Source organism: Vipera berus (genome assembly GCF_964194415.1).
Source record: "Vipera berus genome assembly, chromosome: 7".
Lineage (NCBI taxonomy): Eukaryota > Metazoa > Chordata > Lepidosauria > Squamata > Viperidae > Vipera > Vipera berus.
Genome location: NC_138209.1, coordinates 62591023 through 62613394, shown reverse-complemented (window position 1 = coordinate 62613394; position 22372 = coordinate 62591023). Strand labels below are relative to the sequence as shown.

At 38.6% G+C, this 22372-nt stretch overlaps 1 protein-coding gene across 2 annotated transcripts in view; it reads right to left on the bottom strand.

The window, feature by feature from the left end:
* RAPGEF2 (Rap guanine nucleotide exchange factor 2) overlaps positions 1–22372 on the bottom strand; it is a 192913-nt gene that overhangs the window by 121858 nt on the left and 48683 nt on the right. For both annotated transcript variants that reach the window (XM_081332735.1, XM_081332736.1), the window contains exons 2-5: positions 15731–15801; positions 12137–12193; positions 7298–7381; positions 3–78 (exon numbers count right to left, since the gene is read on the bottom strand). In XM_081332735.1, the coding sequence (XP_081188861.1) occupies positions 3–78; positions 7298–7381; positions 12137–12193; positions 15731–15801 (288 nt within the window). The remainder of the gene's footprint in view (positions 1–2; positions 79–7297; positions 7382–12136; positions 12194–15730; positions 15802–22372) is intronic.

The following is a 22372-nucleotide window of genomic DNA, read 5'->3' as shown; positions in this document are numbered from 1 at the left end:
ACCACAATCATTTCAGATGGTTCTAGAACAATGCATTCACAGCCACGTCTGAAGCTTCCTGCAGAACGTTTCCCAAAACTAAAGGAGAGAGAGAATATTTAGAAGAAAAGAAAATCTGAAAAATCAAAAAAACTTCTAAACAAATTAAGGTTATATAACTGTTAGCTGATATCATAGCTAGTGGTGGGTTAAATTTACCATTAACACCACACATTTAAAAAATGAGTTCAACTATTCTAAATCAGTTACCAGTGATTATAATGCTGCTACTCAGACCTTTTTATTCTGGTTTAGCTGAAGGTTGACTACAGAACAGATAGCACCCACCTTCTATTAATCCTGTTCCTAAATATCATAGTAAAAACCATATATTTAGAAGATGATTTGTGAGCAGTTAATTTAAACTAATCAAATTTTTCTTAGGACTACCTAATCAGGATGGACTGACTTGCAGGCTTTCTGGAGCAGAGTTTCTCTTTAGACTCCACTCTTTTTTTTACAGCCACCAGCTGGCAAGAACACTTTGAATTTGGCATCTAACTCTAAAGATATTTTATATGGAATGATGTGTGACAGTTAAAATAATAATTTGTTGCTAATTATGCACTGTTCAAGGTCTATAATGTCCCAATATTCTAGCTAATGTGTCCCTAAGAATACATTATAATGATCTCATTTGGAAAAAATAAAATAAAACAGAGAATGTATCTCAGAGAACACTGGGAAATCACTGATTAAATGTTCAATAGACAAGGATATGGTCAAGTCTTCTTCATAGTGGGTTTCCGACAAGGAAAAAGGAGAAGTCTGAATTGTCATAAGCTTGCAAATTATTAGAAAACGTCATATTTTAAATCATTGTCAGGCCATTGGCTTACCTTTTAATTTTTAAAATTTCAGTCATTAAATTAGTGAGATAAACAGGTATCTATATTAAATAATAATAATGAAGTTAAGAAAAAATTAAGCATAATAGAAATATTGATATAAGTATAAATACCTAACTATGGGCTCCAGTTCTAGCAGGTCTTTCCCTTTGCTGCTTATGCTTAAGGCCTGGAAATGGCACTTAGCAACTAAAATCCATTTGATTTTAATAAAATAATAAAAATTAAAATATTATAGAGGACACTTGGCGATAAATATCACCCTACATACATACATATACATACATATACATATACATATACATATACATATACAGCCACATGCTTCTCCCAGAAGAAGGAAGCTAAAGCCACCAGCCTGATGATGACAGATGGGATTCCGTCGAAACGTTGCGCCTACACCTTTAGTTCTACGCGGGGAAAAACCCGAATAACCAAAGATCCACATACATATACATATATAAGGTAAAGGTAAAGGTTCCCCCGCACATGTGTGCTAGTCGTTTCCGACTCTAGGGGCCGGTGCTCATCTCCGTTTCAAAGCCGAAGAGCCAGCGCTTGTCCGAGGACATCTCCGTGGTCATGTGGCCGGCATGACTAGACGCCAAAGGCGCACGGAACGCTGTTACCTTCCCACCATAGTGGTCCCTATTTTTCTACTTGCATTTTTACGTGCTTTCGAACTGCTAGGTTGGCAGAAGCTGGGACGAGTAACAGGCGCTCACTCTGTTACGTGGCACTCGGGATTCGACCCGCCAAACTGCCGACTTTCTGATCGACAAGCTCAGCGTCCTAACCCACTGAGCCACCACGTCCCTTATACATATATATATATATATATATATATATATATATATATATATATATATATATATATATATATATATATATATATATATATATATATATATATATATATATATATATATATATATATATATATATATATATATATATATATATATATATATATATATATATACATACACATACATACACACACACACACACACACACATATACACACTGCTCAAAAAAATAAAGGGAACAGAAAATAAGACATCCTACTATTAAATACAGTACATTGAGTTGTTTAAATGTTCCCTTTATAGATAGATAGATAGATAGATAGATAGATAGATAGATAGATAGATAGATAGATAGATAGATAGATAGATCCAGATGATTTAACAGAGGACTTTGGTCTCTCATCTCCTACTGCTGAAAAGCTTATCATTACAAGTAGTCGTCTACGTACGACCATAATTGAGCCTGGCAACTATGGCTGTATGTCATGATGGTTGTAAAGCAGATCATCACTTGACCAACTTGATTTTATGACCTTTTCTTGGTGATCCTTAAGCAAATATGGCAGTCATAAAGCAAATGCTGCACTCGTTAAGTATACCTATTATTTGATCAGTTTTTGCTAGGAATTGGAAATAAATGCCAGTTTCTGGCAAAAAATGTCATAAATATGACAGTAGGTTGCAGCAAACAGCTGTAAACATAGGCCAGTTGCTGAGCATCCAAAATACAGTCATATGATTGGGGGAGTGGCATCTGAACCAGGTTATAAGTAGCTTTGGGAGGCTTGGTCATAAAATCAAACATTTGCTAATTTTATTCATTCATCCAGCCAACCAGCCCTTCTATCTACATATCATCAAATCAATACTTACAGCCATTTATAGCAATCCATTAAAAGGATACAACCAATTAAAATGCCCCCAGAAAGTATCATAAAACCCAAATTGCAAATGCAAAATTTTAATAAGTATAAATAACACAACCAAAGTACTAAGCAAAAATTGAATCTAATATTTAAATTGCTCAGAATGCTCTTAGAAAACACCATAATCTTGAGTTCTATAAAGCATCTCATAGCAGTTTATTGTCAGCAAAGTAGGCTGTTCCAGCAAAAATGAATTATACATTTGTAAAAGCTTCAGTTCATTGGAGAACATGCAATATAATTTGGCTGTAATCCCATTTACTGAATTCAATCAACTAAGATATTAACATTCTTCTCACTAGGGTTAATAACTACTACTGCATAATTTTCATTTTCTTGAAAGACATCCTGAGAAAGGAAGTTTCTAGCCTAAAAATGTGATCCAGAGTTTAGTGTAAAGCAGAGGTCATCAACCTTTTCATGCTGGTGGCCCGGAAGGAAAGGGAGCAGCTGAGAAATTTGGGCAAGTGCACGTGTGGAAACAAGGCCGTGCGCACCCACATGGCACTAACAGTCCCGTTTCTGTAGGCATGCAGGTGCTAGCCGCTGCTGCTAGCCCCCGTGTGCATGCGCAAATGGGCTGCAAAACCCACATAGCATTAGCAGGCCCCATTTGCACATGTGTGCAGGCTCTAGCCGCCACCGCTGCTAGCCCCATGTGCATGCACAAATGGGCTTTTGAACCTGCGCGTGCACTAGTGGCCCCGTTTGTGCAGGTGTGCAGGTGCTAGCCACTAGCCACATGCATGCGCAAATGGGTCCACAGGCACTAGAATGAGTGGGGGTGAGTGCACGCACATGTCAATTCTGTCTCTCACTGTTAAAATAAACTTACCATTAAAATTATAGAGTGATCATTTCTTTGTCAGTGGGCAAACCTACATAATCAGCAGGGAATTAAATATTTTTTCCCCCTCACTGTATGTGTATCCAAAAAAGGACCTTTTCAGGTCCACAGATGACTATTATTTCAGTAAACATTGAGGGTTTGTCCATATGTAAAGAAGAACTGTTGCAAGACTTGTGCCAAAAATAAAACTGCAATGTCCTGTGTATACAGGAGACCCACAGAGGCAACCATCAGAGAAGACCAAAAATATAGATCATGTGGCTTTAGCAGAGAGGTCCCACTAAATTATGGCAGTGCAGTTTTTGTGAAGCCTGGTATCCAAATTCAGTCCACAACAATATCACAAATAAATAACATAGAAATAATAACTAGAGCCAAGCTCAGGGGTGTCAAACTCAATTGCATGGAGGGCCGCATCAGCATTGCGGTTGCCCTCAGGGGGCTGGGTGGGTATGGCCTGGGTGGGCGTGGCCTACTGGGTGGGCATGGCTAGAATGCGTATGGCCTACTGGGTGGGCATGGCCAGCTCTACATAGTTCGCATCAAGGGTGCCTATGGGGGCCTGGGCAGGAATGGGACAGATCTGAGGGTCTCTGGCAGAAGGAGGGTCTCTGGGCCGTTCCCTCACTGTTTCCAGGATGGCTTCGCGGGCCGCATGAAACCACTTCGCGGGCCGGATCCGGCCCCCGGGCCTTGTGTTTGACATGTCTGAACTATATGGTCACTTGAGTGTATCAACCATCATTAACTGAGATCAAGGGTGACAAATTTAATACATTTAATAAGGATAAAATAAAACATTACTGGTGATTTTAATTGTCACAACAGCATCTGGGGGTATCCTAATGATGACAGAAATAGGGAGGCTGTTATACAGTGGGCAGATTTGAATAAACTGGCTCTTTTACATGACAACAAATTACCAGCTTCATTTGACAGTGGAAGATGGCACAGGGAATATAACCAAGACTTAATATTTGTGAGTAACTCTATAATCCAGCAATGTGTCTAAGTAGTTTGCTCACCTATCCCAAATTCCTAGCACACACCAATTATGTGTCATGTTACTGCTATACGGTGTTTTTTTTGTAAAAAACAAAACAAAAAAACAATGTTGCCGGAACTCACGCACAGCTCCAGCTCCAGTCGAAAGACGTTTACGGAGTGGGAGGGGGAGAGAGAAGCCGCGTTAGGGAGTGATTTTGAGGCTCCCAAGCGGCCTGATCTGGGCTCTAGAGGCCTCTTCCAAGCCTCTGGAGCCCGGATCGGGCCATTGGAGAGCCGCAAAATCGCTCTGTGACCATGGATCTGGGCTACGGAGGCTTGGAAAAGGCCTGCAGAGCCCAGATTGGGCCGCTGGGGGCTGCAAAATTGCTCCACAGCCATGGATCCGGCCTCTGGAGGCTTAGAAAAAGCCTCTGGAGCCCAGATCAGCCATGGGGGGGGGTAAGAAAATGGCTCTGCAGCCATAGTTCCTGGCGACAGAGGCCTTTTCCAGGCCTCTGGGGATCCGCAAAATCACTCTACAGGCATACCTGGACTCGCACTGGCAGCTTAGAAGGAACTGGTTCTTCAGTTCATAAAAAGGTGCCGGAATGCCACTCCATGTGTTCTATGACAAAAAAAAAGCCCTGCTGCTACAGTTCAACCACACAATATCCACCTTTTGACTGGCCTAAATTTCTAGGACAGTGCTGGACATTGCTGTTAATCAATTAATACCTAAACCGAACTATTACAACAGATTTGTGGAGGCCACTAAAAATGTTCCCAATTATCAATCCCAACTATATCCAAGGCCTTACAACAGAAACAAAGGACAAATTGCAACAGAATCTCACTCTTTTTGAGCCTGATCTTATGGCAGAAGACACAGCGAATGCAGGATCACAGTTAATTACTTCCATATTTGAAGCTAAGAGAGAAAGCTGGATTAAAACAATGGAAGAACTGGACATGAACACAAGTAGCCACAAAGTGTGAAGATTGTTGAGCTGCCTGAATAGTGCTCAAAGTTCTTGGAGCACCGGAAAACTACCTGAGGACTGGAAAAGAGCTGATGCAGTTCCCATGTTCCAAAAGGGGGGGGGGGAACAGATCCAGGAAATTACGGACCAATCATCCTGCCATCAATATCTGGGTGGAACTTGGAAAAGATAATCAAGCAACAAATCTGCAAACACCTACATGCCAACAAAGTTATAACCAGCAGCCAACAAGACTTCATCAAAAACAGATCATGCTAAACAAATCTTATTTCATTCTTCAACCAAGTGACTAAATTAGTGGGTCAGCAAAATGCTATGAACATACTATACTCATATTTCAGTAAAGCAGTTGATAAGGTAGACCACAATCTACTTCTTGGCAAGCTACAAAAATGTGGGATAGACAGCACCACCATCAGATGGGTTTGTAACTGGTTGACAAATCATAGTCGTCATGTAGTCATCAATGAAACTACATCTATATAAGTAAGCAGTGGGTATCCCAAGGTTCTGTTTGGGGCCCAATACTGTTCAACATCTTCATAAATGATCTAGATGAAGGAACAGAAGGGGAACTCATCCAATTTGCAGATGACACTAAGCTAACAGGAATAGCCAACAGCCCAGAAGACAAACTCAAAATCCAAAAAAATCTTGACAGACTTAAACACCAGACCCTATTCTAACAAAATGAAATTCAACGTAGATAAAAGTAAGGTTATAGACTTAGGCAAGGAAAATCAACTGTATAGGTACAGGCTAGGTGAAATTGTGAAAGTGATCTTGGAGTCCTAGTGCACAATCACTTAAATGTGAGCCATCTATCCTTGCTCTTCTGGACCTATCATCAGCTTTCAATAACATTGATCATAGTACCCTTCTGGACCAGTTTTGGGTACTGAGGTGGGTGGCACAATGTTGTGCTGATTTTCTTCTTTCCCTTGGGGCTGATTCCAAGCATGTTGATAAGGAAGGAGAGGTCCAGTCCATGGCTCTTGATATGTAGGATATTGTAGTGTTCAGTGCTCTTTCCTCTCCTGTTTAATATCTAAGTGAAGCCACTGGATGAGGTCTTCCACTGGTTTAGGGTAAGCTATATATTTCTATCACAATGCCATGGAGGTCCTATCTGATCATTTGGAGGTTGGGGGGGGGCGGGTGTTCCTGGATAGAGAACAGGCTTCGGCTCAATCCTAGGAAGACTGAGTAACTTTGGATCCCCTGGTTCTGGGCTATCTCTTGTTCTGGATGACATTGCACTACCTCAGGCAATTCTGTACTCAATTCGGGGTGCCTCCTAGACTTCAAATCCTTCTCAAACAGTAGATAGCAGCCATAGCTGGGGGGGGGGGGCTCTGCTGAATTTCATGTTGCAGTATTTTAAAGTTAATAGGTACAGTCCAGAAGAAATGCAATCTACATTTTATATATTTTAGATAGTAGTGATTATATTACAAGTTTGGAGTTGATGTGTTGGTATTTTATATTCCCATTAGTAAATATACATTTTATTATAAAACGAATATGAACTAGTATCATGTATAAAATCATAATTCAGGTAGAGTTTCAGTTCAAGTTTTGAAAAAGAAAAAAATGCGTCTACATACTAACATCCAAACTAGATTTTGTGTTCTGTATCAGAAGCTGCCTACGTGTATAAAATGTTCTGTTGTATTTTCAGTGTGATACACTTTTAGATATATGTTCCTATCAACTGGAAACACAGTTGTAAATATTCTATGCAAATCTGCAGTACTGGTAACTGATATATCTTTAAATATATAAATGCAACCAATTTCTTTTTAAATATTTAAACTAAAATGAATTCCAATCATACCTGCTCCTTGGAAGAAACATTGATTCTTTGATAAATACTGAACCAGACAGAAGGATATACCAACAGGTCCCAATATCATCAGGGCTGTTAAAAAATGAGAAAACTTTAGGATGTATGGTTTTAAAAGAAGAAAAAGAAGGTAAGTGTCATGAAAGAAGACATACACAACAGTGCTGCAATTCACATAAGTACTAGTAATATGTTAGTTTTAACTGATGAAATTTTCTAAAGATGATATTTTTTCACTATGTCTTATCACATACATTTCTATAGGATAAACAATTTACTTACCTACTTGTTTATTTATACTTTTTCTATCCTGACAAATCAGGAACTTATACCAGTTTATCAATAAAACCAAACACAACATCCTTACAGCAACAAAATCAATAAAACATCTTCCTACCCTAACCTAGCATCCATACTAGCAACCATAAAAATGTCAAAATCATTGTTAGTTAAACTCTGTGGAAAAGCCCTATTTTGAATGTCTTCTAAAATGCCATCTAGAAAGGTGGCATTTTACATCTTCAATAGTAAACTGCTTCATAAGAATGGAATGCAAGCTGAAATGCATCAAACACTTGGTCTGTTCAATACTCATACTCAGCATCCATATTCGGTACAAACATACCAGATGGATTGGTTCTTCCAGAAGTAAGTAGTCCTCAGTTACCTGGATGCCAAGCCATAAAAGGCTTTATGGGTAATACTAATACTTTGACTTGTACTTAGAAGTCTAGTGCCAGCCAATCCAGTGCCCACAAAACCAGTAAATAAGGCAGGTTATTTGTCCAGTATACTACTAAAAATCTAGTGTCTATAAATTAATTGGGCATAGGGCAAAACCAAGGTACTTCAAATGGGTTAAGTTACACAATGCATCCAAAATCCAGGACCCATGACTCCCATAGAACTGGAATTTTATAAAACAATTTTATAACATAAACATTCACCTAAAGCATTTCATGACATAATACAAAGAGTCATAAAATATGTCCTCTGGTCAACTCCTGATTTTTGACTGTGCTATGCAGTTCAACATGGCCTACTTTCAAAGCAAATACGTCTCTGAATGTCTTCCTGAATTTTTAAGAACTTTTCTAGTAAAGACAGCTCTGAAACTCTTAAAGGCATTTAGGAATCTGGTACAGAAATATCTATGAAACAATGAACCAACAGGTCATGGGTTGCCTAGTAGTTTCTATTTAGAGTATATCATTAAATGGAAAAAAATCTAATTTCTTTACTTTAGGATCAAAAATATTGATAAACTACAGAGGTCCTTAAAAGTTTATGAACCCTTTTAAATGTTCAATATTTTTGCATAAATATGTTCTACAACAGGGCTTTTCAACCAGTGGTAGGGGTACTTGTTGTACATTGGCACCTGGCAGGTGGTACGCAACCATCCTAGAAAAGTGGTAGCGGGTGAGGGGAATGAGCTGAACCGGTGGCAGCACCGCACAAGCCTAAGCGAAAGACGGCTGGAGTTGCAGGGCTGTCAGGGCTCAGTGGAAGTGCCAGGATCAGTGCCAGGCTCCAGCTGGAGCTCGGTGCTGATCCTGGCACTTCTGAGCCCAGAAGAAGTGCCAATCAGCTGGAATGTTGCAGGATCTCCAGGGTCTTGTGATTTACATTCAGATGCTTGGCAACTGATTCATATTTATGACGGTCACAGTGTCCCAGGGTCATGTGAAGTGACCAAAACCTGCTGTAACCACCCAGCATACGGGGGGGGGGGGAAATAAAAACCAAACACCCCACCCCACCCCACCCCCGCTGCCAATCCTCAACAGAAATGCTCACAATGAAAACCTCGGACAGGAGGAAGAGCGCTGACAGGTGAGCAGGCAGGTGTCTTGCTCAGATGTGGCTTGGGGGGGGTCACTTTTTTCAGTGCCATTGTAACTTTGAACAGTCACTAAGCGACCTGTTGTAAGTCGAGGACTACCTGTACTTCATCACTTTTTTCCTTTTTTTTTTTTGGTCCTCAAGTTTTTGACACCTTGCTAGGCTAGGTGGTACTCAGATGTTGCCATATCCTAAAAGTGGTACAATGGGTGAAAAGGTTGAAAAGCCCTGTTCTACAACATGACTTAGAAGACACAAGTCCTAGAACTTTATAAAAAGAAATCAAATCAACAAATTAGTCAACTGCATGACAGCAATGCTTTGTTCATTTATTCATTGAGGAAAGTGATCCAAAGTTACATACTTCTCTATGGCAAAAGAATGTGAATCTAACTAACCTGCCATATTGGTCAGAAATAATTGCAACTAAACATTTACAATAACTGTTGATCAATCCTGCACATTGACTTGGAGGTATTTTAGCCTACCCTTCTTTAAAAACAGCTTCAACTTAGGTGTCAGGATTGCTATCCTGCTGCACCAGCTAATTCTTTGCCAGATGCCAGTTTGCCGTAACTGACGAGGGGAGGGATCTGCAGGGAGGAAGAGGGGGGGCTGGGAAAAGGGGAATCGAAACTACTCATCATGCCATCGCATGAGAGCCACTGACCATTCCAAGGTCATGGAATGGAATGCAACACCATCCCACCCTCCACGCCAGGGACCTCCACAACATTTCTACAGGATGAAGGTCAAAATTTTGATCTGGCCATCCCAAACATTAGCCTTTTTCTGCTTTAACCATTTTTTGGTTATACAATTTGTGCATATTGGGATTGTTGTCTTGCTTCATGATAGACTTCCTCTTGAACTTTAATTCAGAGATACTTATCCTGACATTTTCCTGCTGCTGCAATTCAGAATTCATATTTCCATCAGTAACAACGAACTGTCCTGATCCAGAGACAACAAAGTGTGCCCAAATCTAGGTACTGCCATCACCACGTTTCACAGATGGGATGAGGTCCTTATGCCAGAATTCAGTGTTTGCCTTTCGCCAGATATAACACTTTTCATTCAAGCCAAACATTTCTATCTATCCACAGATTATTCTTCCAATAACCTTCTGTCTTATCCATGTGGTCTTCTATAAACTGTAGACAGGAAGCAATGTTCTTTTTTAAAAAAGTAATGGCTTTCTCTTTGCAATTCTCCCATACACACCATTGTTCCATGTTCTCCCAATGGTGGTCTCATGAACATTGGCATTTGCAAATGCAAGAGAAGCTTTTAATTCTTTAGGCATTACCCAGGAGTGGAAACATTATGGAGCATTAATACTATGCTCTTGGTTTGCTCTTGATCAATCATTTATGGGGAGGGTAACACTGACAGCTGAATTGTTTCCATTTGTACATGATCTGCTGAACCGTTGATTGGTAGAGTCCAAATTCTTTGGACTCCAGTTTTGTAATTTTGTCACCTTCTCCAGACTGGTGAGCATTAACAACTGTTTTTCAGAGATCTTCAGAAATCTGTTGTGTTGAAGCCATGACACACTTCCACACACTTGTGTCGTGATGATCAAACTTTAGTAGGGAATATCCAGCATTCTATTTTTTTAAATAAAGTAGGACTCACACACACACACCTGATTATCATTCCATTGATTGAACATTTCCCCCTCAAATGAATTGATAATACTAAAGGTCCACATACTTTTGCCATTTGCAAATATGTACCTTTAGATCATTTTCTTCAACAAATAAATGAACAAGTGTAATGGTTTTTACACATTTGTTTATTTAGGCTATCTTCTGTCTAATTTTAGGACCTGAGTGGAGAACATGTCATGTTTTAAGTCATATTTATGAAAAATATTGAAAATTCAACATAAGACTAACCGGCAATGAAGACAACAAATTATTTAAATGTTTATGCTTGAAATACATAGGATTGCAAACATCAAGTTTATGCTGCTCTGCCAGACAATCTGTAGAATGAACCACAAAATAATTCAACTAGCAGGTAAGACCAGAGAATGAAATTAAACTAGAACTAGTATTCTGAAATAGTTTACCTAAATATTGTTTTTATTTCTAAGTCTATAATCAGTGGTAGTCTTTGACTTAACACCATAACTGAGCCAACATTTCCATTTCTAAGCAAGATAATTTTTAAGTGTGTTTGCCCCATTTTATGAACTTCCTCGCCACAGCTGTTAAGTGAATCACTGCAGTTGTTTAGCAAGCCAGTTGCTAATTGAATCTGGCTTCTCCATTGATTTTGCTTGTCAGGAGGTCACAAAAGGTGATCACATGACCCTGAGACACTGCAACTCTCATAAATGCATGTCAGCTGCCAAGCATCCAAATTTTGATCATGTGACCATGGGGATGCTGTAAGAGTTTAGGTGTGAAAAATGGTCATAAGTCACATTTTTCAGTGCCTTTATAACTTTGAATGGTCACTAAATGAATCGCTGTAAGACAAGGACTACCTGTAATGTCATGAAACTGTTGGGAAATTGTAGCCTTTTGCAAAGCAACCTAGTTATATGTAAGAAACAATCCAACAACATAATTCCCCTTCCTTCCTCCCCCCCACTTTCCAAATTTGGAATGATTACACATATTATAAGGAGTATATTTTTAAAATACGTGATAGCATAAAATTATAAAATGCTTCTAAAACAAAGTGCAACAAACAATACTACAACTGCTTTAAACTATTTGTTTCAATTAGTAACATGGTTAAGAAATACATTTTTTCCAAAACTTATGGTTTGGTGATTATAGAATACAAATAGCTAGAAAGCTTTTATGTTAATTTAAATGTGGCAATCTAGCATAATTTATAAGGCATTTGGATAATATTTCCTTCTATTCTCAGTACAGTTAAAGTCAACACAATGCTATTTGAAAAAGTAACCAAACATGAATATGCAAAGTTCCATAATATAAAATTAAAAACAGTCAGACTCACTAGTATAAAACTTCATTGGCTTCATGCCTCTCATATCTCACAGTTTCACACATTATTCTGTAAAACAATAAAAAAGAAAGGTATTTATAATGAGATATAATTTAGCTAATTATTGCTATTAAGCATTAAGTTTCATAACTGCTTTAGCCATTAAGTTTCTTGTCTTCTCTACTTGCATTATTAAAGTCATATGGACCTGTTCAGGAGTGGCTAAACCTATAGCCTATACAATATTATGTGATCCTTTGCCTAATTTCAAAAACTTTCTATTAGATATCTGAATTATTTTCCTTTGTGATCTGCAATATTAGCTGGGGGAGAGAAGACAAGAGGAAACAATGAGAAAAGAAAACAAAAAGACAATTTCATCCATTTTTGGTCCTTGCTTACCTTTCTTCAATCCCATACAATAATGGCATACAGCATCCCCAGACAGATAAATTACTGTCAGTAGTATTAAATTCTGCCACAGCAGTTCTACTGTAATTGGTTTCCACATATATATCAAAACAGATGAACAGAATGTAGATTTTGTATTTATTATATTCTGTCATATTTCATTTTGCGTAATTGTTAACATAATAGAAGAAGCTATTTTATTGTAAATTAATCTCACTGAATATTAAGAAATGGTCAACTGAGAGAAAACACAATGAACTCTGTGCCTTATAAAAACATTTAAAATAATTCACAAAGTAGTGAGAACAAAATTATGTTATTTACAAAGACCTTGACAACATTGTGCAGAAATGTATTAAGAAGCATACAAGAGAACCAGGGCAAAGTATTAATGAATCCTTTATTAATATATCAAAAAAGATATTCCAAAAAAGTGTTTATATGCAGATGTCTACACTACACACTTGATTGTGAATGATCAGATCATTACTGTAGGTGAAGCTTCTTCAAGAGACATCCTACATATACAATGGAAATAATTCCTCATGACTTGCTAATGAAGAACTGTATGTCGAGGCATTTTTTCCCATAAAAACATTATCACTAAATAGTAAACTAAGCAGTATAATTGCCATAATTGTATATAACTTCAACTGAACTAATTATAGTACTAAAATGTACCAGAAACTGAAAATCATTATTATTTTTTAAAGATAGCAGCAAATTGTGTCTATCCTTTAATGTTGATATTTGAAATATTTATATATATTTAGCACAGTATCCAGAGTATAACTTTTTCTTAATAAATCTACATTTAGATGAAATATAACTTCTCAGGTTATTAACTCCAATTAAAAGTAAAAATCGTAGCATTCCTAAATGAAAATAGCCAAGATGAAAAATGAAGAAACCATCACTTTCATTTGGTTGCAAATACTTGATTTTTGCTCTACAGCAATTGTCATGGTTAAATACAGTCATTTCTAACTTCCAGAAGTCACTTTTGTTATTTCATAATGATAATTAGCAAATTCTAGCTGTTCATGAAACAATGCTGTCAGAAATCTGATGGATACAAATTCCTCTCCCACATAGCTTACTCACAATAGTCTAATGCAGAACCATATTTTATCAAATAAGAGAGGTAAGTTTGAAGTAGATTTAGATGAAGTTACACCCTTTGAATGAACAGATTCACATCTTCCTTAATCCAGTTCTGCCACTTGAAATTTAGATAACATTGAGGGCTCATTTTTATTAAGAAACACTAGTTTACCAGCTGCAACATTTCCTGAATAGAAAAAGTCTACCCATGATCATTTGCATTATTATCCTTCAACCTTGTTAGTTTGTGAGACTGCATTTAAAGATAGTTCAGAGGCTGAATTTGATGCAAATCATAACGGAATATATTTATTTTATTTATTTATTACATTTATATACCGCCCTTTCCCGAAGGACTCAGGGCGGTTTACAGGGTGATTAAAAACAAAAATACAAAAGTTAAAAACAAATTAAAAAATATATATATTCGTCCCTGAATAAGTAAAACCCCAGTTAAAATTTAAATTAAAATTCTCAGCCTGGACCAGAGAGCTTGAAGATATTTTTGCAATAATAAAACCCTGTTCCTGAAACCTGTTCTAAGTAAGCTCAGGTGAAAGTGCCAAGTTATGTTTAAACCTTCAACATATCTGAAAAATCATCCATTGACCCCTTTCTCTAAGTCTCTAAGAAGTCAACAACATTTTTCCAAATAAGGACCAGAGGCCATGTTTGTAACTAATAAATGAAGGTAATAATAATAATAATAATAATAATAATAATAATAATAATAATAATAATAATAATAATAATAATAGTAGTAGTAGTAGTAGTAGTAGTAGTAATAATAGTAATAGTAATAGCAATAGCAATAGCAATAGCACTTAGACATATACCGCTTCATTGTGCTTTACAGCCCTCTCTAAGTGGTTTACAGAGTCAGCATATCACCCACACAATCTGGGTCCTCATTTTACTAACCTAGGAAGGATGGAAGGCTGAGTCAACCTTGAGCAAGTCAGAATCATTTAGGATAATTAAGTATAACACCGCATATAATACTGCACCCAATTAAGTATAATACTGCATATTTATTTAAGTAATCTGTTATCTTAAAAATACAGCAAGCACCCACCCAGAACACACAATCAGAAAGCCATTCTCCCCCACTCTCATGTGTTGGCCAATTGACTATTTTTTAAGATTACAGGCCAAATGATTTCAGATGGCAGGCCACATCTGGGCCGCTGTAAGAATTTAAAGTATGTGTCAATTAATGAGTAGACTTATTTGGTTGCAGAACTCTGATCATCAGATTAAATGTTTTCCATAAGACAGGTCCCCAACCCACCAGGCCGTGGACTGGTACTGGTCCACAGTGTATTGGTAACTGGGCTGCAGAAGTGGCAGTTGAGTGTGTGAAGCTTCATTTATGCATGCACAGAATCTAGGTTATGCTTGAGAAACCATCTCTTCCCCACAACCACTGCTTCCGCCACTGCAGGTCCATGGAACCAGAAAGGTTGGGAATCACTGCCATAAGGATTTTGCCAAGCACTAATGCTGCTTTCACCTAATGACAGATCATAAAATTTTTAAACTAATCCAGGAACTTGGCCGAGCTTTCTTTTGGTTTCTAATTTACTTTTACTAGAGCAACTTACACACATGTGATATATATGTGTGCACACCAAAAAAAATCCACATACTTATACTTTAATTTCAAATTTTGAAATTTCATATACTTGCAAACACTTAAATTTGAAATTTGGAAATGTTGTGATAAATCTTTTAAAATCTTTAAAAAAAAGATAAATACTTTTACATTAACTTTATTAAGATTCTAGAAGATATTTATATAAATAAATATGATGGCCACATTTTTTCCATTCAAGGAAAACTGTCTAATAATTCATGGTAGTCATGCAGAATAATAAAAGGTTAGTTTTATTTGATGAGTATGTACAGTTCCACCTAAACCATTATTTAGTTCAGGCTTGTGTTACTTTCCTTTAATGTTAATTTTATCTATAATAAAAATAATTATATAAAAAAATTGAAAGGCAGTAGCCAATTAACACAATACCTTGTAACAAAACTGTTTAGGCCTAAAAACAGAATAAAATACAGTAATTTATCAATTCAGCTTACCTGAGCTGATGTTCTCTTAAATTAGACAAAGCTTCCATTCCATGTAAATAAGAATATACTATCTCCAGATCCTGGAAAAAGAAGAGAATATTTAAAATAATATGAGAAAGTATGAGAAACAATGTAAAACAGTTCCTATTTGTATAATAAAAGGAACTCAAACCAAGTGATCTGATTTTATAGAATGTATTATTAGAACAACTGTATGTAAACATTTCTTAATTCCATAACCAAGGATTTTTTCTGGAAAAACTGATTCCCTGGACATAATTTCAATTTTAATTAAATAAAATTTCATTTAGTACAAATCCTTCCCATTCCACATGCTATCATATATCTTCAATTTGCAAGTTACAGTGACTCTAAATTATAGCTTAAAAATATGCCAATCTCAGAGATATTCTGAAAGTTCACATACAATGCACGTCCAACGTACAAAGAAACCAAGCTGGAAAGGAGATTCACCAGTACAAATGAAAAATAGCATTATTTTGAAACTTTTTTCCTACTTAAAATATCTTTAAAAATAGAGAATTGTTAAGAATTTATGAATCTAAATGATATGAAATTGTACCAATAATAAGAAATAAAATATGGAAGTAAATTGATGTATCTTGCTGAATGCTTAAGACTTATAAACAAAAACAACACATATAAATAAGTAAGGAAATGATCCAGATAAATATAATTACATTTATACTAAACATTCAAAACATACATTCTTCTATCAATTTTGAAATATTTTCCACTCACAAGACTCGCAAAGAATATCTCAGAGTTCCAGAGTTAATTTCAAAAAAATCTAAAAACAAATATATAAATATCACTAATAAACACACAAAAACTACGCCACACTATTATAAGGGGGAGGTAGTTTTCATTTTCATGAACTTGGAGAGAATGAAAGGTAACACAGAAAATGACAAAAAAATATTTAACACTAATACTGAAAAGCAATGGCGGTAGCCTCAATTAATGGTTGAGGAGGGCACTGAAGGAGTGGCACTTGCAACCAGTGCCAATGGCTCCACAGTTACATGATCATGCTTTGGATGCCTGATAATTGGCCACATTTACAATGGTTGCAGTGTCCTCAGAATCACGTGATCATTATCTCATGACCTTTCCTACTGGATCCCCAAAACAAAATCAAGGGGGAAGCTGGGAAGAGATGGTCACAAGTTACTCTGGTAAGTCTTATCCACTGAGCAGCCACCATCCCCAGCCCTGACACACTTAGGACATGCCGACTACCTGTGCATCCTTGCGTTCGAAATTACAATGGTGCTGAATAAATAGAATTACAACCTGTGCCTGAAGTAACAGCTGCTAGAGCCCCCCACTCACATGATCAAAGTACACACACTTGGCAGCCAATTCCTTCCACCTACCTATCTCCCCCACCCACACACACACATCTATGACCTTAAACACCAGGGAAGTTCCAACAGTGCAATGCGAAACACACATAACCCCCTTCTATGAAGGGCTGAACATCCAGGAGGTCTCCACAGTGGGGCCCAAAGCAGCTGCCCAATGGAAAGTTATAAATGCCTGGGAGACTCCAAGGCTGTGGGTGTGAGCCAGACACCATCCCCACAAAGCGCCAAATGATTGGAAAGGTCCAGTCCGGTCACCCTGACTCCCTGCAATCTACCACGCCCGCTGACTGTTTTCTTCCTCCCGTGAGGCCATCAGCCTGGCCCCCTTAAGAAGAAGAAAAATGATAAGGCTCAGCTGCAGCATCTTAAAATATCCCTTTTCCCATGCTCCTGGACAGAGTTGGAGAACTGCAGACAGCTTCACAGAGTAAAAAGAAAAAAGGAGCTGTCCTCATTTTCCCAAGAATGTGCAGAAGACCCTAAATTCCAAAAGGACGAATTTATCCGCCTTTAGCATTTCTTCTTCTTCTTCTTTGCAATGGGCCAGGTTGGGTATGTCTCATAAGCTTGCTGGTTTTAAGAAATGCCCCGCTGTGAAGACTTCCTGAGTGTTTTGCGCTTCCTGGGCATGGTGCCTTTTTGCTGCACTGCTGGGCTGGGGCAGCTACAGCTTCTTCCCATGGCATCCCTGTGTTTGTGCAGCACTGTAGCAACCCCATAACTTGTGTGCAGCCTGCACCAGGCTCCCAGGGACTACTCTAACCAGAGGCATCCTTCGCTCTGCTTAATGACCATGCTTGGGAAAACTAGGATCCAATCATAAAGCATGTGGTGACCTGCTCAATGGCTGCAAGTATTTATGACCAAAATTTGAGGGCCAATTGTTACCATAAGTCAAGAATTATCTGTATTTTTTTCTTTTTTAACAAATTAAAGAGGGACTCATTTAGCGATTATTATTATTATTATTATTATTATTATTATTATTATTATTATTATTATTATTATTATTATTATTATTATTATTTATTGAATTTGTATACTTCCCTATTCCCGTAGGACTCAGGGCGGTTTACAAGGCAGTTAAAACCATGAAATACAAGAATTAAAATTAATTAAAACAATTAATTAAATTCAAGCCCCAAAAGTAAATCTAAAACCCAATTAAAATTAAAAACCCCTCAGTCTGGGCCAAACAGCTTGAAGAGCCAAGTTTTCAGGTCCCGGCGAAATGAGCGAAGGTCGGGGGCAGTCCTAAGTTCCGTAAGTAGTTGGTTCCATAGGGCAGGCGCACCCACAGAGAATGCCCCTCCCCTGGGAATAACCCGTCGGCATTCATTAACCGGTGGTACCCTGAGAAGGCCCTCCCTGTGGGAGCGCACAGGACGATGGGAAGATGATGCCGGCAGCAGGTGTTCCCTTAGATAGTCCAGACCTAAGCCATTTAGGGCTTTATAGGTCATTACCAGCACCTTGAATCTTACCCGGAGGGCAACCGGAAGCCAATGCAGCTCGCGGAGAAGAGGTGTTACACGGGAGTATCGGGAAGCTCCCATCACAACTCGTGCGGCTGCATTCTGCACCAGTTGAAGCCTCCGAGTGGTCCTGAAGGGCAGCCCCATGTAGAGGGCATTGCAGTAGTCTAACCGGGAGGTCACAAATATCAATCTTAACAAGAATATAAATCTTTGCACCTATAGTTATGCCTGTCACACAAACCAACTAAAACCCTCCACAACTTCCTACATAAATCAGGACATCTACAACATACAACATACATTGTAAGGACTGAAAAACCAGTAAGACCACAGTAAGACACTGGTATTATCCACTATCTAAGATAAACAGATCACATCCATGAACACCAACTGGCAGTCAAAAGTCATGATGAAAACTGCTTAATTTCACTACACATGGATTGGCTTAACCATAATTTCAACTGGAATCTGTGAGTATCCTAGAAAAAGCCAAGTCCAAAACTGCTATAGAATTCCTAAAGTCTGGCACTCAGAAAAATTAGCAATCAATAGGCACACAGACATAAATAACATCTACATACAGTGAGGGGAAAATTATTTGATCCCCTGCTGATTGTGTATGTTGCCCACTGACAAAGAAATGATCAGTCTATAATTTTAATGGCAGGTTTATTTTAACAGTGAGAGGCAAAAAAATCCAGAAAAACGCATTTCAAAAAAGTTATAAATTGATTTGCATTTTAATGAGTGAAATAAGTATTTGATCCCCTATCAATCAGCAAGATTTCTGGACCCTTTAAGAGAGTGCTCCAAATCTCAGCTCATTACCTGTATAAAAGACACCTGTCCACAGAAGCAAGCAAGCAATCAGATTCCAAACTCTCCACGATGGCCAAGACAAAAGAGCTGTCCAAGGATGTCAGGGACAAGATTGTAGACCTACACAAGGCTGGAATGGGCTACAAGACTATTGCCAAGCAGCTTCGTGAAAAGGTGACAACAGTTGGTGCGATTATTTGCAAATGGAAAAAACACAAAATAACTGTCAATCTCCCTCGGCCTGGGGCTCCATGCAAGATCTCACCTCGTGGAGTTTCAATGATCATGAGAATGGTGAAAAATCAGCCCAGAACTACACAGGAGGATCTTGTCAGTGATCTCACGGCAGCTGGGAGCATAGTCACCAAGAAAACAATTGATAATACACTATGCCGTGAAGGACTGAAATCCTGCAGCGCCCACAAGGTCCCCATGCTGAAGAAAGCACATGTACAGGCCCATCTTAAGTTTGCCAATGAACAGACTAAAATCAAGCTCTTTGGCATCAACTCAACTCGCCGTGTTTGGAAGAGGAGGAATGAGGCCTATGACCCCAAGAACAGCATCCCCACCATCAAACATGGAGGTGGAAACATAATGCTTTGGGGGTTGTTTTTCTGCTAAGGGGACAGGACAATTTCACCGCATCAAAGAGATGATGGACGGGGCCATGTACCATCAAATCTTGGGTGAGAACCTCCTTCCCTCAGCCAGGGCATTGAAAATGGGTCGTGGATGGGTATTCCAGCATTGCAATGACCCCAAAACACATGGCCAAGGCAACAAATAGTGGCTCAAGATGAAGCACATTAAGGTCCTGGAGTGGCCTAGCCAGTCTCTAGACCTTAATCCCATAGAAACTCTGTGGAGCTGAAGGTTCGAGTTGTCAAACGTCAGCCTAGAAACCTTAATGACTTGGAGACGATCTGCAAAGAGGAATGGGACAAAATCCTTCCTGAGATGTGTGCAAACCTGGTGGCCAACTACAAGAAACATCTGACCTCTGTGATTGCCAACAAGGGCTTTGCCACAAAGTACTAGTTTTGCGAAGGGGTCAAATACTTCTTTCACTCATTAAAATGAAAATCAATTTACAACTTTTTTGAAATGTGTTTTTCTGGATTTTTTTTTGTTATTCTGTCTCTCACTGTTAAAATAAACCTACCATTAAAACTATACTGATCATTTCTTTGTCAGTGGGCAAATATACAAAATCAGCAGGGGATCAAATAATTTTCCCCTCACTGTATCATTCAAAAGAGACATTCAAAAAGCCAAGAAACCAACAAAAAGAACAAAGCACCTCTTCACAAGCAGTCAACACCTAGCTGGACATAGAGTAACATTTGATTTGTGCTTAGATTGTAAGCTGCCCTGAGTCTTCAGAGAAGGGCGGGATATAAATGGGATTAAAATAAACACCAAGATAAATATCAGACTAACAATCACAAACTATACCACAATCAAGGTGTGCCAAACAAGTAAACAACAACCCAATCAAGAAATCATCAAGACCACTTCTACCAACATTGACAGGACAAACCACTAGTATATAAAATAAGAACTAACCCCCACTCCCTACTTCCACTGATGATGTTACGTAGTTTGGCAATGAAACATCTGCAAGAAACCAACCAAGCTCAGAAAGCACCAAGAATCCCACAGTTCAATCCTGACTTATAGTTTCTTCTATTTATATAAAACTTTCTAATATCTTAGTATCAGGAATTGTAAAAGCTAGAGCAAACCAAGATATCATTTACTCCAACTCCATTACTACAGATCACAATGGACACACCCAAAGTAGAAATCTAAGTAGAATCTATCTTTTGACCTTCTCTATATATTTTCCAATCTTCAGAGAATATACTCCCATGGTACATCAATACAATTTGGGAGTCCTCTTTGATTCCCAATTGTCAATGTATTTGTAGAAAGCAGCAGCGGCAAGGAGAAAGTGTACAGCAGGGGTGTCAAACTCAATTTCATTGAGGGCCGCATCAGCATTGTGGTTGCCCTCAGGGGGCCAGGTGGGTATGGCCAGGGTGGGCATGGCCTACTGGGTGGGCGTGGCTAGACTGCATATGGCCTGCTGGGTGGGCGTGGCCAGCTCCACATCGTTCGCATCAAGGGTGCCTATGGGGGCCTGGGCAGGAGTGGGACAGATCTGAGGGTCTCTGGCAGAAGGAGGGTCTCTGGGCCAGGGCCAAGGCAGTGGGGGCCGTTCCCTCCCTGTTTCCAGGATGGCTTCGCGGGCCACATGAGACTACTTCGCGGGCCTGATCTGGCCCCCGGGCCTTGTTTTTGACATGTCTGGTGTACAGTATATAGGTATATCTAGTGCAATAGGTGTAACCAGTTTGTAGCTTGGATGTGGCAATCATTATTTATAACTTGGTACAATGGATATTGATTAGTCCTACATTCTTTATATGGAAAAATCATTACAAAGCATCCTGAAATTATAATTGATACAAAATGTGGTGGCAAAACTGCTGACTAGTGCAGGATACAGGGACATGTGAAGTTTATATTAAAAGAATTGCATAAGATGCTGTTGCCTGTAGAAAGAAGGTAAGCTACTGCTATGACTTATAAAGCTTTAAATAACATTTTGCAGAGAATAGACTGTCCCTCTAATCCAGGGGTGTCAAACTGCCAGCCCGCAGGCCGGATGCGTCATGCGGAAGCCGTGCCCATCCCATTGCTTGCAATGGCAAAACTGTCCCGATACGTTGAGCGACGTCACGTGATGTCGCGAGTATGACATGTCTGATCTAATCTAAAAGAAAGTAACTATCGTAGGTAGAATGTGGGAGAAAGAGACATTGTAATGGTCTCTTAGTTTTTCTACAATAAATTGGGATGCTTTTGTACCATTATGTGCCTGTTTATCTATTATAGTCTGACAGTCGGACAACAGTAAATTCTTCAAGGAGGTGCAATTGGTTCCCTGTCTGTTT